Source organism: Eschrichtius robustus, chromosome 17 (assembly GCF_028021215.1).
Source record: "Eschrichtius robustus isolate mEscRob2 chromosome 17, mEscRob2.pri, whole genome shotgun sequence".
NCBI classification, from domain to species: domain Eukaryota; kingdom Metazoa; phylum Chordata; class Mammalia; order Artiodactyla; family Eschrichtiidae; genus Eschrichtius; species Eschrichtius robustus.
The window spans coordinates 58,503,191-58,519,002 of NC_090840.1; the positions used below are offsets into that span (position 1 = coordinate 58,503,191).

A 15,812-nucleotide genomic window follows, 5' to 3' on the forward strand; every position below is an offset into this window, starting at 1 on the left:
AAAGAATAGGAGAGGAGCTAAGAACATAGGGTCTGGAGGAAGTTACGTTGGGTAACTGGAAATAGCTTTGTAATGTGCATTTTTAAATATTATTTTTCTCTGAATATCACAAGGGTGCCAAGCTGGCATCTACAACCTGGGTTTGAATCCTGGCCACCCACTTATTTGTTCTGTGTTATTTTTTAAAAAACGATATTAATACTGACTAATAATAACTATTTTGTGACATTATATAATAAGGATATATATTAATTGAGCTCTTAACCTGTGAGCCAGGTACCACGTTAAGTACTGTATATAAATTCTCATTTAGTCTTCCTGATAATTCCTGCTAAGTAGATTATTATGGTCATTTTCCTGGTGAGGAGACTAAGACTGAGAGAGTTTATGTCTAAAACTAATGCTCAAGTTCATACAGCAAGGAATTCACTGGAGCTGGGATTCCAACCCAGGATGTCAGGGTCCAAATGCCCTTTCCTGTAAACAACACTGTCACCTAACATGCAGTGTTAACCAGAGCTGTGGCACAGGGCTATGGCATTTGATGAACATTTGGCATAGCGAAGCCCTACTTCCAGTCCTGTGTTAAACCAGGAAATATTCATGTTGTCTCATAGACCTTTGTAGAACACTGAAAATGTTCAGTAATTTAAAAAGCCACACCACAAACCTTTGGCAACTCCAATTCAGCCACTTTAACTAGTAAAGGTTAATGTGAGCACATATTGTAGTGGTGATTGTTTTGTTGAAACATACTTGAAAACTACTGACAATTTAAGGTAAATACCTAATATTTATTTTTTCCTAACATTAATAATATAAATACATAGGATTTAAAGAGTTTAGTGTACCTCTCTGGGTTAACCTTTTTTTCCTACTGATTTTATTATTGTACTGTGGGACAATGTTATCTGTAGCTAATTTAGTTCTGACAGTTACATAGCTTATACATTTACACTAATGACATGGATGCAGATCCTTTAGTGTAAAAGAAAATGTTTCATAATTTCAAAAATATTTTAGTCATCAATATGGCTATACTGGTTTCTTAATCTTAAGAATTTGTGATATTCAGAGAAAAAGAATACGTAAAAATGCACATATTTTTATAACTCAGAATTTAGGAATTTTAGATTTTGAAGTAATCTGGGCAAAACCTGTTTATTTACTAATTTGACTTTATTCAAAAAATATGTTATAACCTAGACAACTTTGTAGATTCACTGTGCATACTAGAATAGTATTAAGTACCTTTTTAACATTTTTATTAGAATACTTAATTTTAGGATTTAATCAATAGAACGTTATCCGATTATCTTACTCATAAATTTTATTTCTTGGGTTTATTTCAGAATTGAATGTGGTTTCAGCAATATAAAATACTTTAAAAATTATTTATTGAAGTATAGCTGATTTACAATGTTGTGTTAATTTCTGCTGTGCAGCAGTTATACATATATATGTATATATACATTTTTTTTCATATTCTTTTCCATTATGGTTTATCACAGGATATTGAATATAGTTCCCTGTGCTGCACGGTAGGACCTTGTTGTTAAAATACTTTTATGTGGCATAAAAATAATTGATGTTTACTTCCAAATCTAGTTTGAATTTTCATATATTTATAGTAAGATTAAAATAATCTTCTGCTCTGTTTCACATCATCCATATCTCAGTTTCTGTTGGATCATACCCATCAGCATGCAAACATACTATTTCACTCATCTGAAAAAAAGCAAAAGCAAAATCATCAACTGCGCCCTTGGTCCACACCCGCCCCTTCAGCTACCCCATTTCTCTGCTTCCCTTTACAGTAAAGCTCTTAAAGGTTACCAGTATTTGTACTCTTTACTTCTTTTCCTCCATCTTCTCTTGAACCCATGCCAAGCAGTCATTTATACATTGCTCACTGAAACAGCAGCTTCTCCCCTGCCCCCAGTCTATTCTCACCCTGCCCCATTCTATTTTTGGAGCAGCAGCTTGTGAATCTTGAAAAGTATAAGTTAGATAATACCACTTCTCTGTTTTAAAGCCTCCAGTGTTTCCACACTCATAAAAACAATCTAAATGCCTCCATTTCTAATCTCATCTCCTACTGTTTCTCCTGACTCATACTAATGCAACCACACTTGTTAAGTCTTGAATCCACAAACATGCTCCCACCACAGGGACTTGGAACACCCTGTTCTAACTAAAATGTACTTCCCATATTCTCATGGCTTACTCCTTCTGAAAAGCTTCCATGACCATCTATGACACGTGCCTTCTTGGCATCACCTCTGATGTCATAAATGTTGCAAAGTATTCCCTGGGCTCTTAATTTACTTTCAATGTCAGCCTCCCTGGTAGGCAGAGCTGTGAGTAGTATACATGGTCAGTAACTTTATAAGGAAGAAAAGGTGGTCCGAGGTAAAGATATACATCAGCTCCTGGGCTGTGGCAGATGACTTGACTAGTACAAGATTGGAAAATCAGAAATAAGAAAGTCTTGGAAAGAGACCGGTAAATGCGCTCACGATAGTGAGCATGCAAATCTATAGGTCTCAAGTTAATTTCCACAAGAGAGTATCCCCAACAGAGGAAATGGAACAACTAGGTCGATTGGATAACTTGTTCAGGAGCTTCTCTCCTTGGCCACTTGAGTGCTTGTGCAATGGGCCTCTGAACAGAGCGCCATTGGTGAAGGCTGTGCATGGACCAACACCAGGGACTCCCTTTCACCAACACTAAGCTACCTACCGCTGTTGCTGAATACCTGCTTTGTCAGTAGCGGAGACCAACACTGAGCTCTCAGCGGGGACTATCCCTCCAGAAGTGCACCCAGCCACTCAGTGACAAGTCGACTGCATCACTCTCCTTCCCTCATTGACAAGCAGAGATTCACTGTTTCTGGAACTGACACCTATTCCCGATATGGGTTTTGCCTTCTCTTTCCACCATGCCTCTGCCAGCCTCATCTTCTGAGAACATATAGAGTCTGAATTACTGCCATGAGATGCCATAAAACAGGGCCTCAGAACAAGGAACATATTTTATAGTGAAAAAGTAGTGATAATGGGCACATGACCATGAACCCTGCATCACCCTGAAACATGTGGTCTAATAGAATGACGGAACAGCCTACAAAAGGCAAGACTAAGAACCCGGCTTGGGAACAACGTCCTGTGGAGTGGGACGCTGTGCCCCATCATGTGCCATATGCACTGAGCCAATGGCAGATCCATACTGTTGTTTCCCAACAGATAGAATACATGGAGCTGGGAATGAAGGGTTACTCCCTGTCATTATCACTCCCAGTGATCCAAAAATTGAATCTGTGCTTTCTGTCCTTGCAATTTTAGGTTCTGCTGGATTCTGGGTCTGAGTTTCCAGGTAGAGAATGCTTCTGCCAGGGGTCCCAATATGGGTTCCACTGAACTGAAACTACCACTACTAACCGATCAGTTTGAATTGAGCAAACATAAGTAGTAGACTGGTAGACATCATCCATTCTGATGATTGTGAAGAGGGAGGGTTGCTTTCACCTAATGCAGATAAGGAGCAGTATGTCTGGAATTCACGGTATTCCTGGGGCGTCTCTTGGCTTCCATGTGCAGTGATAACTGTGAATAGGCACAGGTGGCAACCACAGCCAAACATGGGCAAGGCAACTTTGGGCTCAGATCCTCAGGACAAAGGTTAGCGTCACTCCATTAGCTGAAGTGCTGGCTGATGGTTAGGGAAATTACAGTGCGTGATAGAGAGGGGACGTGCATATTAATTATAGCCTCAGGACCAGTTGTATTACTGCGGCCTGTTGCATGTCCCACTAACCCTCTTGTATTAAATCTTTAGCAGAGCTCTTAGGTGGCCACTGCCTTGTAGACCTGACAATGGATTGTACTTAAAAGTAGGGCCTGAGCATACCTGTATGGTACAAGGAATCAACTGTATCAGGTGCCTTTCTTACTCAGCCTCACATCCTGGTTCCCGCCTCTTATTCTAGCCGCAGAAGTGGCAAAAAGTTCCCCATGTACTTTGACTCAATCTGTGCTTCCAGCTCTAGCCTCCAGGTCCCACAGCATGTCTTTGTCCCAGGGCTTCTTTGATACAGTGACTTGGGACGTTGGAACCCAGATGGCATATACCTACGTGCAGCCTGAAAGTGCAGGAAAAGTCATTTCCCCCACGGGGAACTGTCAGCTAATAGGACAGGATTTGATGAATAAATGCTTCTTCCCATTGATTCTTTGCTTCTGAGAGGCAGTCTGTATTTTCCTTAAAAGTCTTTTCCGGAAAGATTGAGCCCCAGCTGTTTTCAGTGGTGTCCAGGTTTTCTTCTTCAGGTTTTCTTCTTCAGGTTTTCTTCTCTCTTGTCCCTAAGGGATCACCACCCAAATAAACTATCTACTTGCAAGTCCTTACCCCAGATTTTGCTTTATAGGTACTCAAGGTAAGGACCCCAAGTCTTATAAAATCGTGTTCCCTTTGTCTCCTCTTTCTATGCCCTTTAGCCTGCTGTTTTCATAGTAGTTATCTCCACTAGACATAGCATCTGGTGGTATATATTTGTATATTGTCTGTTTCTCCACCCCTCCCCACCCTATTACTGGGATATAAGCCATTTGATTACAATGCAATTAACAACCTGACAAATAATAGGTTCTCAAGCATTGCTTTTATGAATAAATTAATTACAGGCTAATTTTCATGTTTCCAAAGAGGATTACAATCATAGGGGTAAATATGAAATAGATTAACTGCTTACATCAGTACTATTTCTTATTTATTCAATGATTCAATACGAAATAAGTGTTGGATCTTTGAAAACAGAGTTCCATTAATAATAATTGAGTGCTTTCATTCTTCCAGGTTTTGCTCAAGCAAACCAGTTTAACTATGGAGTTGATAATGCTGAGTTGGGAAACAGTGTGCAATTAGTTTCTTCTTTCCGATCAATTTCTTGTGATGTAGAAAAAGATTCAAGTCATTCAACTCAAATTACATGCTATACTAGGTATGTTTTAAAGTATCTTTAATAAAATAATTTTCATCATATCAGAACCACCGTTATGCATATTAGTATTATAATAGTTTTATCACTCTGGCTCTTACAATAATGTTTTTCTGATTATCTGCTATTTTTTTTCAGCTATTATTTTTGATTTCATGATGTTTAGACTATTTTATACCTTTATTATATTCAGTTATAATACTCTTTCCACATATTGGCACGATCAAAATATATTCTATATCCTTTCCCAGGTTATTAGAGCTATTATCATTATTGATCTTTTTTAGAAGATAAATGGCCACTATTAAATTGTGATGATGCTCTTCAAAATATCAAAATTATGCCTTCCTGTCCAGTTTGATTAATTTTGTTCAGAATCTTGACATAGTCATTAAGATTAAAGATGATCATTTTGTAGATTGACATTTCAAGTTCTTTACTATCAGCTCAAATTGATGTTTGTTATTAGCAACTTAGGAGAAAAAATTAATCATTTTAAATGGCAACTTTCAATACTGAGACAGGTAGCCCATATTTCAGAGGATTCTATCCACATTAGGCTGTTTTTCAGCTTACTTAGGGAGAAACATTATTAAAACTTTTTAAAAAGTAAAGCATAAAATAATTGTACCAAGATGATTTGTTACTATTTTAAATGATTATTATTACATTTGTTTTCCTTTTCAATAAGCACCAATGCATTAGTCAGAATAAGCATTTGCCTGAGGTCTATAATGTTAGAATTTGCAGTACAGAGTTCAGGATGGAGATCATCTTCTTCCATAATATAAAATTGAATTTAATTGTACAACAATTAGAATTTCAGACACTTTTTTTCAAAAATGACATGTGCATTAATGCTATACATTAAATAACAGAGTTTTGCATTCCTTATGTGTTCTTCATTTGCTTTCCAGAGCAATGCCAGAAGATTCCTACACTATTAGAGTCAGTGTGGATGGGGTTCCTATTGCAGAAAATAATATCTGCAAAGGTCACATCAACAGCTGGGCCTGCAGCTTCAATGTACGTGGCATCTCCTCTCTAACTTACGTATAATTGATCGTACGCTTTCTTTCTTGCAGAACTGGGTTTTTATTTTTTAATTTTACAGATTGTTATCTATTTCCACATTAAATAATTTACTAGCATGTAGCTAAGTTTAATTTCACCGACTGTTAATTATCTTCTATAGTAATGGAAGCTCTTTTATCATTTCGTGTTTACCTTTTTAAATTAATTTTATTAATGAATTAAACTTGTATACTTCCAAACTATTTTCTTGTGCATACTGTTTTTTCTCTTTCTCCATTTCTGCCCTTAGTTTGATTTTCCTTTTTCTGTTTTCATCAGACTCACCTTCATTTTAAATAGAGACATAACTCTTTTCCCTTTCTTTGTACTTTCTAATGGAATGAGATAAGATGTGACTGCATGTAGCACAGAGCCATTCAAAATTTAGTTACCCTAAATATAGGCGTTCACTATAATACATTTTATTCTAAGGACCATCCCATATATTTAAAAAAATTGTATTTATGTTTTAAGTTGTCAATTACTGAGTGCTGTAATGTTCCAATATAAGATGAAATGCTGAGGAAATTAGTTATGACTTCTGTCCTCAAGAAGCGTCTACGATTCCCAAATATATTGCCAAATATGAATCCCAAATAGCTCTGGCTCCCTCCTCTCTCCTTAAATGTGGAGCCATCTTTTGTTTCCTAGAATAAAATGCCAAAATGTCTCCAAAGCAACCTAAATTCAACAAATCTCAAACTGGACTTCTCGTATTCCTCCTTAACCCTACTTTTTGTCTGGTATTTCTGACACATCTCAAGCTAGAAACCTGTTACATCCTTGGTTTCTCCCTTTCCTTCATCTTCAGCCCCAAACCATGATGATCCTACCCTGCAAATTAGCTCTAAAGTTCATCGTCCCCTTATCTTCTTTCCTGACATGGCCTTGGTTTTGATTCTGGCCTTGTCATTTCTCACCCATCATCGCTGCAGCCTGTTGGTCTCTCTGTCCTTCTTCATTACACTGTTCACATGCAGCATTCAAAACCATGCACGTTATTATTCCTTTCCCCTGCTCAGTATCCCTCCTTTACCCATCATCTGTAGGTTTCCTTTACTGTATCAGAGTCTGGAAACAGTTCTGTTTCCAGCAATGTCTTCTAACATTCTCCCTGACCAAGAACCCATACATCTTACTCATTTCTGCTTAGTGTGTCCTGATCTTTGCTTAGGACTCTTAAAATTCCCCCAAGCAGAGCTAAGTGATTTCCTCAGTTGTATAGTGGCTTAGTGCAGGGTTCATATACAGGCTTCATCATTTACTCTGACTTGGTCATAGTGAAACTGTGCTTCACGTTTCTTCATTTTCTGTAAAATGGAGATTATCTCATAGCATCATGTAAAATGGAGGATTAAATGATATAAATATGGAGATCAGAAAGAACCCAGCACATAGTAATTACTATACAGTGTTTTAATCTATATATTCCATTTATTACTACTTTAGCACCTAGTCCACTGTACAATGATTATTTTTTACAATGTTCTGGGTCAGAGGGTTTTATTCAACTTTATGTCCCTAGAACAAGCATAACATTTAACACTTAGTAGGAGCACAGGTTGTGTCCGCTGACTGGTGCTCTGTGCTCTTTCTCTGATTAAGACAAACTTAAGAAAAAAATTTAATGCCGTACAACTGAATCTTCTTAAATGATTTTTCTCTTTTAATAACTTCTAAGTTTAGTGGTGTGTGGTCTGAAAATGTGAAATAGAAAATTAAAATTTTTATTTAACAAAGTTATACTTGTACATAATGAAAAGCTGAACTGGTTCTACAAGGCTAATTAAAAGCAAACAGCACTTCCTTGACGTGCTCCTCATTCTTAGTCTCCAGAGTCCCCTACTTTCAATAACTTTATATATCTATTGTGATATTTCTAAAGAAGAAACATATTTTTTCTAACGTATGTACAAATAATGTTTTATATGATTTATTGTGATATTTCTAAATAATAGGCTTCTTAATTAGAAATATATTTATTGCTATTTCTGAATAGTTAAAGTTTAACTATCAATATTATCTACTTATTGATAATTCTTACAATGGAAGATGAGAATTTAGCACCTATATTCTTACATCTATTAACTTGTACTGTGTAACACAGCTTGCAAGCTTAGCTTCAAGCAGCAATAATTTATATTGCTTATGTAGCCATGGGTCAGCTGTGTGGTTCTTCTGTTCTGGGCAGAGCTAGACTGATCTCTATTGGGCTTGCTCGTGTGTCTGTGGTCAGCTGCGCATTAGGTAGGAGGCTTTGCTGCTCTTGGCTAGGTGCTTTCACGTTTGGGAGGCCTCAGTTGGAACAACTGAGCTGATTAGGCTTTGTTCTATATAGTGTCTGTACCCTCCAAAAGTAGCCCAGAGTTATTCATATGATGGAGGCAGGGATCCCTCAGGAGAGCAGAAGTATGCAGGGAGCCTTTAGCCCTAGGCTCAGAAATGTCACGCTACTTGAACCACATTCTAATGGCTGAAACAAGTTCCAAGGCCAGTCCGTATTCAAGCCTCCATCTCTTGATGGGAAGAGCTGCAAAGACATTGCAGGTGAGGATACAGGGAGAGGAAAATTATAGCCATGTTTGAGATGAAACTGCTACCCCTTCCCACCTCCAACACACACAGATATCCTCCCACTCCTTCTCCCAATTAGATTTGCCCCTGTTTTGGTTAGATCAATATTCATAACATGATTATGTCTGTATAAGTAATATTCATAGCTGAAACAAGTATTGTACTGTGACTACATTTCTCTCTCATACAGTATTTTGTTTTGCTTGGAGTTAATAACTGGGTTTTTATGTGTGTGTCGGTATGTGCCTAGTTTTCTGTGTATAAAGCTCTGCACGAGAAGTATGACATTTTTTCAATGTATTTAAGTCATTAGGTAATTTATCAAATCATCTTTGCCTAAAAGACATCACTCCTGAATCCCTCTGTGCTCCTACTCCAGTCTGGACAGCCTGTTCTCTAGATGTGCTGCACAGCAGTCAATCATCATGGGGCCTCCCTTCACCAGCTTTCTGGGGGCTTCCTGCCTCTCTCCCTCATGTCACTACGTGCTCCCTAAATCTTATGTCTTCCTTTTTCTTGATTTACTACTCCCGCATGTTAGTGGAGCAAAGTGTACTTAGAAAATAAACTCCTTCTACTAATAGGTTAAAATAAAATCCTTCCAATACTAAAACTTCCATGCTACTCTCACATTTGGTTGACAGTTTAGTTGGGTATAGAACTCCAGTTTGGAATTTTGAAATCATATCTCCATTGTTTCTTGGTCCTGTGTCTTAAACAACCCATGGTGAAGGATCATCTTTTTTAAAATTTCCAGTCTGTTGTGGCTCAATATTATCTAAAATACAATAAAAATGTCACAGCAATGTCCAGTTGTTTTAAACGTCTCTAAGTGCTTACCCTTACTTTTTGTTCTTATCAGGACCAATAACTTTTGCACACTTTTATTGGGTTGTTTAAAACCCTTTACAAAATTGCATACTTGTAGCATCTAATTCTCATACTATTTTCTGATTTTATCTTTAATACTTTTTATCATTATCCTTGACTGCTGTTATTATTCAGACTAATTATTATTAATTTTCAGAACCTTCTCCCTCATTTTCTATTTTCTATAAAATAACTTGCTCTGCCGTCTTCATTGATTCTTTTCTTTGTAGATGGTGTATTAAATTGAAAATCTGTTTCTAATCTAGCTCCTCAAATAATAATAGTAACTAATATGTTGTTTAATATGCACTCTTCAATTATTTTTTGCCACAGATGTAATTTATATGAGTACACTGTGGCTTAGAGAGATTGATTTACACACAACTTGGTAGTTCCTCTACCTTTTCTCTTACTACCTCTAAAAATGATATTTTGCCCAAAGTCCATTTGACTAGGTATTATATTACTTATTACTTTTACATAGATTCTCCATTAACCATTTCTGAAGTGTGAAAGAATGAGTCTGAAGTCATTCTTAGCCTCAAATTTCAAAATTTATCTCTTCTTGGAAGTTTGAAAGAAATCTGTCCTTTTACTTTAAGTATCTGGGCATCTTTCTTTTAGGTTATTCCTGAATGAGAATGGGGGGCGGGCAGCTGACATTTAGTGAGAGTCTACTTTGTGCTAGGTTATTTTGCTTATAAAATTGTTGTATTCATGTAGAGGCCATCTTTTTCTCCACCAGCAACCTTCCTCCTCCAAAAAATTTCAGTTATTCCTTAAAAATAAACCCATGTTTCTGTCCTCTTCTGTTTTTCTGAGGTACCCTTGTGTTTATGCAGATGGACTGTTCTTGATCTATTTCTAGCTTGTTTTTCTCCTACATTATTTGTTTTTAGGTGTAGATGTTGATCTGCTTGTATCCCAGTTATTGAGGAAACTTTGTCTATCAGCTTTGCTTTTTGCCTGTTCAGAATTAATTTTGTTTTTCAAATTTCCCTTTTGTGGTAATTATTTCTCATTTTGTCTTTTAAAAAGAAGTTGGCATATGTTTACTTGAATAATAATAGCCAGTGTGTCAGGTGGTGTTCTAAGTATTTTTTGTATAATAACTCTAGAAAATTCTCATTAGCTTAGTTACTAAAGCTTACTCTGATGAACTCTTTCCAAGTTTTGCTTCTATGTTTTTGAAAAATGCTTTGTTATTTTTTCTTTATAATCTTAACCCAAAGTAGGCTTTCTTTAATTTTATTCCACCAAATTCTTAAAACTCTTTACCAGAGAGCCTTATTACTGTGGTTTGACTTACACTGATAACAAAAGGATGATTGAATTTTAAAATTCCAAGTAGAAACACTTTGAAATGAAAGAGGATTTTTAGGGGGTAAGGAAAAGATTTTGAATAGTCAGAGTAATATTCTGAACTTTATTTCTCATATATAAAAGGAATATTTTGACAGTCATATTATGGATAATGTTCAAATATAAATAATGTAAGAAGCAGAGATATTTAATAAAACTAGGAACAAAATAGAGATGACTGCTTATCAACAATATTATTTTACAGGCAAAAAGTTTCAGAACCCCAACAATAAGGAGCATCACACCTTTATCTGGAACTCCAGGTCTGTTATATGACAGCTGAAATGTCTTTTTTGGTTTATAATAGTTAATTAATTTTTAGTACATAAAATTATTATGATACGTAAAAATTTATAAATAGCATTTTCTGATTATAAAACAACTAAAAAAAATTTTTAATGCTTTTTAATAGCTGCATCTGAATCTATTATAATGTATTAAACTTTCCCTCTATTGAACATTAGTTTGCTTCCGGTGTTTCTTATAATAGCTATAGTTATACCAGTTTATAATTCCAACAGGAATATATGAAAATGCCTTTTTCTATAACCTTGACAATTCTAGGTACTCATTTTTTTCAAGAATTTATGTGAAAAATTCTACTCCTATACCTTCTTCTAGGGCGCTGGCCCTGGCTCCACCCGCTCCAAGCCCAGTGGACACTGGGTGCTGGAAGGCAGGAGGCCTTTTCTCCTTTTCTTTTTTTTTTAAAAAGAATTTATGTGAAGAATATAGTTGGGTTTTTTTTTTGTATTTTTCCAGTTCTTTGATTTATGTAATTAATTTCGTATTTATTAACCATTTGTATTTCTTCTTTTTATAAATTACTGGTTCATCTCTCTTTTTAAGGCTAGTCATTCTTTTCATATTAAGTTGCAAGAATTCTTTGCATTTTAAGAATATTAACCATATATACATCATATAGATGGGAAATATTTTTTGAATTTATTATTTGCTTTTAAAATTTATTAGTGATGTTTCTGTCATTCAGACACTTAATTCTTATTATCAAATCTATAGATTTGTTATTTCTCCCTTTATTTTTATGCTGTAGAAGATCCCGCCATCCCGATTATACAAATATTATATAAATTTTCACTTATTTTTCAAGAGTTTGTATGGTTTTATTGTTTATATTTAATTTTTATTTCACCTAGAATTTATGTCATTTTTGGCATAAGGTAGGGATCTTATTTACATTTTTTCAAATAAATCACCCATGACCCAAGCAATATTTATGGAATAATTCATCCTATCTTCCACGAAACACCTCTTTAAGCTATAAATACTTATAGATATCTCTTTAATACTGTAATTATTTGTTCATGGTTTATTGTATTAGAACTTTCAGAACAATGCTAAACAATAGTAGTGAACACAAGGTGTAAGTGTCTGGATGCTTGTTTTATTGGGAAAACCTCTAAAGTTTTAATATTAAGTGTATGGGTATATGGATAGATAATCTTACACAGCTTTTTCTTTGTTTTGTTTTTAGGTACACTAATAACAATCCAAGGCAGAATCTTCACTGATGTCTATGGAAGTAATATAGCACTAAGCTCCAATGGGAAAAATGTTAGGATTTTAAGGTAAGTTTCTGATGTGGAAACATTCTTATAATTCATAAATGAGATATGATATCCCATGAATAATGGGTCCAATGATATTAAAAACCACTACAATGTGATGGGATTAACTAGTGGTTTTCAGCCATATTAGAGGAAGAAAAATAGACTGTTGCCATGATTCTTTGACATAGAAACAATGGCCAGTATACCTTTCTCTTTTAGTATGACATAATTGCTTATTTTTCTACGATGGATTTTATTTGTAGAAGGTACATGGAAGCAAGTCCAATAGTAATTAAGCTGAAGTCACAGAACTTCATCACTGGAGAATTTTGTTACTTAATCTAACTGCCTCATTTTGTACATATTAAACAAAAACCTCTGAAGCCTGGAAGTCCATCACTTAGTCAAGGTCAGGAGGAGAACACAAGTCTCCTAACAGGCAATTTGGCACTTCTTCTACTACATGTCATGTATGGGACAGTGCTGAAACTAGAAACTGTCAATAATTTATTAACAGGCTAGGATTTGAATCCTGGTTCCTCCATATACTAACTGTGGACCATCTGGTAACATTGGCTGGTTACCTAACATCGAAAAATATTAGTTTCCACCTTTTGGGTAGGAAACTAGCACTGTCACTAGAGTTATCTTCCTCTAGCATAGGTGGGGTTATCTCAGTCCTGCCTTGAAAGACTGGAAGTCCTGTTCATTTCCTACAGAATCAGTATCATAGCTTTCAAGATGCTTCATGCTTATTGAATACATATGTAAAATGAATAAATGGATAAATAATAACTCAGACAGCACACATACACGTACATATGCATATATAATTTTGTAAAACATGCAATTTGAAAGGTTTTACTGAATGAAATAAAGATAATTTATCTGGCATTCTGTGGGGTAGAACTCTCAGTTAAATCACATTTGTATGAATCTATAATATTCTACAAATATTCATGTTGATCTTATAATAAAAGAACTACTAAAATAGAGAAACAAATATTTAACATTTTATATGGACAGTTTAGTATAAATAAAGATTTTGTCTATTTCCATGTAGTTGAGTGTTATGAATGTCTTTTTTTAAAATTGAAGTATAGTTGATTTACAATGTGTTAATTTCTGCTATACAGCAAAGTGACTCAGTTATACATATATATATACATTTTTTTTTATATTCTTTTCATTATGGTTTATCCCAGGACATTGAATATAGTTCCCTGTTACACAGTAGGACCTTGTTGTTCATCCATTCTATATGTAATAGTTTGCATCTACTAACCCCAAACTCCCAGTCCCTCCCTTCCCCCCACCCCCTAGTGTTATGAATGTCTTATATTCCAATTCTTAATTTGGGTTCTCTAAGTCATCCTTTCCCTAATGATGGCAGAAAATAGAAAGTTTAACTTTCAAAGTGATTCCTTTTCTTTCTCCACTGTAGTTGAAATTTACTTCTGTTTAATACAAAGGAATGGATAAAAATTATTTCATGAAATCACAGAATCACAGTCAGAAGAGACCTCAGAGGGCAGGCTACCCAGCCCCTATACTCTGGTAACCCTGATATACTATATATAAATAGAAAAAAAATCACACACCTGTTAATAGGAGGGGCAAAGGTTTTAGAGCTGCATTTATCTCATTTCTACCACATTCATTGTGACACTGGGGCCCTCAAGGCATTTCATTGTGCCTGAATTCTGTTACCAGGAAACAATGGGCTGAGTCCTGGGCAGGACGTCAGGAGACGCAAGTGCTCAAGCTGCTTTTGCTTCTCACAAGTCTTGTCAATTTGGCCAAATCTCCAAAGTCAGACCAGGTACAAATGATAGAGGACATGCAAATAACTGAAGGACCTAGTGCCTACTAAGGCACTTTTGGTCTAAAAGATCAGATGAGAAAAAAAGTTAAATATATGTATTTAAGGCCAAATAAGTTAGTATTACCATAGAAAGGCAAACCCAGACCACTTTGGGAATTACGGGGTGTGGTTAAGAGCACACATTGGAGCAGGACTGTCTGGGTTTGAATTCCTGCTCTGTCCCTTACTGGCTGCAGGCTTGGGCAAACTACTTAACCTCCCTGCCTCAGTCTCTTCATCTGTAAAATGGAAGGGTAATAGTTACTAACCCATAAGGTAGTTGCAAGGACTAAATGTGGTAAGCGCCTGTAAATGTTTGCTGCTAAATTTATTATTTAGTTGCAGTGAGGCAAGAAGTTAGAAAGAGAATATGAATTCATAAATCTCTAAAATGGTTACAGTAATTCAGTTTACTTCTTTACAACCTAACGTAATGATCAAATGAAAGAATTTGTGTGTATATTAAAAAGTTCAAAGTTCTCTGCAAATAGAAGTCTCTATTTTTTATAGTTGAGGTTTGTGTCTGGCCTTATTTTGAGTATGGGATTTGCTGTCCCAGAAGCTGGGGGTTTGTTCTGATGGTGCAAAGAATGTGATAGCAGTCAGTTACCTGCAAGCCTCTGATCTCCTTGGGTTCTATCAGCCTTAAAGCAATGGGTCGACCTAGTCAGCTGGGGAAATGTGAAGGCAGATTTTCCTCTCAGCTTCTAATCCTTCTCAGCTTCTGGTTGCCATTTCATTGACACTGATGCTGTTCCCTTCATCCAGTTACTTTGTGGGACCTCTGCTGTGGGCCTTGTTTAATTCTTATAGTATGAAACTTAACTAGAAAATTATATTTTGTATTTGAATTAATTGAACTTCAGGTGGAAGAGTCCCCATTATCTACATTTTCTATTCCCATAGTATTTATCACTTTCTAACACACCAAATATGTTGTTATTATCATGTTTATTGTCATTCTCCCCAAGTTAGAATGTCAGTCCTATAAGGGCAGGGATCTTTGTTCTGTTCACTGATGTGTTCCAGTACCTAGAGCAAAAACTGTAACATAATAAGTGGTCAATAGATGTTTGTTGAGTGAATGAATGATGGATAATAATAAGTGATTGGGGAAAAAAATATAAGGTAGCAGTAAACTTGGTGGGAGGAGAGCATTTTGAAATGATGTATTAAACACAACTTGATCATTTCCAATAAAATATTTATACAGAGTTTATATTGGAGGAATGCCCTGTGAACTTCTCATACCACAATCTGATAATTTGTAAGTAATTCAAATAATTTTCTTTAGAAAAATAAATAATAGATGTAAACATACTAGATTTAAATAGTAATTTCTAGCAATATTGCATAGCTGAATGCTTTATAATAGTATAGATTGCAATATTTTTATAGTAAATTATCAATCATTTATATAGTTAGTTGTAACCTGATATCTACTATCTCCAGTATAGTATGATATGAACTGCTTTTAGATTATTTTGAGAAAGATGTTTTG

The 15,812-nt window shown here is 35.4% G+C and overlaps 1 protein-coding gene across 1 annotated transcript in view; it reads left to right on the forward strand.

Moving 5' to 3' along the window:
- Positions 1-15,812, forward strand: part of PKHD1L1 (PKHD1 like 1) — a 154,049-nt gene that overhangs the window by 5,843 nt on the left and 132,394 nt on the right. Inside the window, exons 3-7 of the mRNA XM_068525490.1 lie at positions 4,855-4,999; positions 5,914-6,022; positions 11,082-11,139; positions 12,372-12,465; positions 15,525-15,578. Of these exons, the coding sequence (XP_068381591.1) occupies positions 4,855-4,999; positions 5,914-6,022; positions 11,082-11,139; positions 12,372-12,465; positions 15,525-15,578 (460 nt within the window). The remainder of the gene's footprint in view (positions 1-4,854; positions 5,000-5,913; positions 6,023-11,081; positions 11,140-12,371; positions 12,466-15,524; positions 15,579-15,812) is intronic.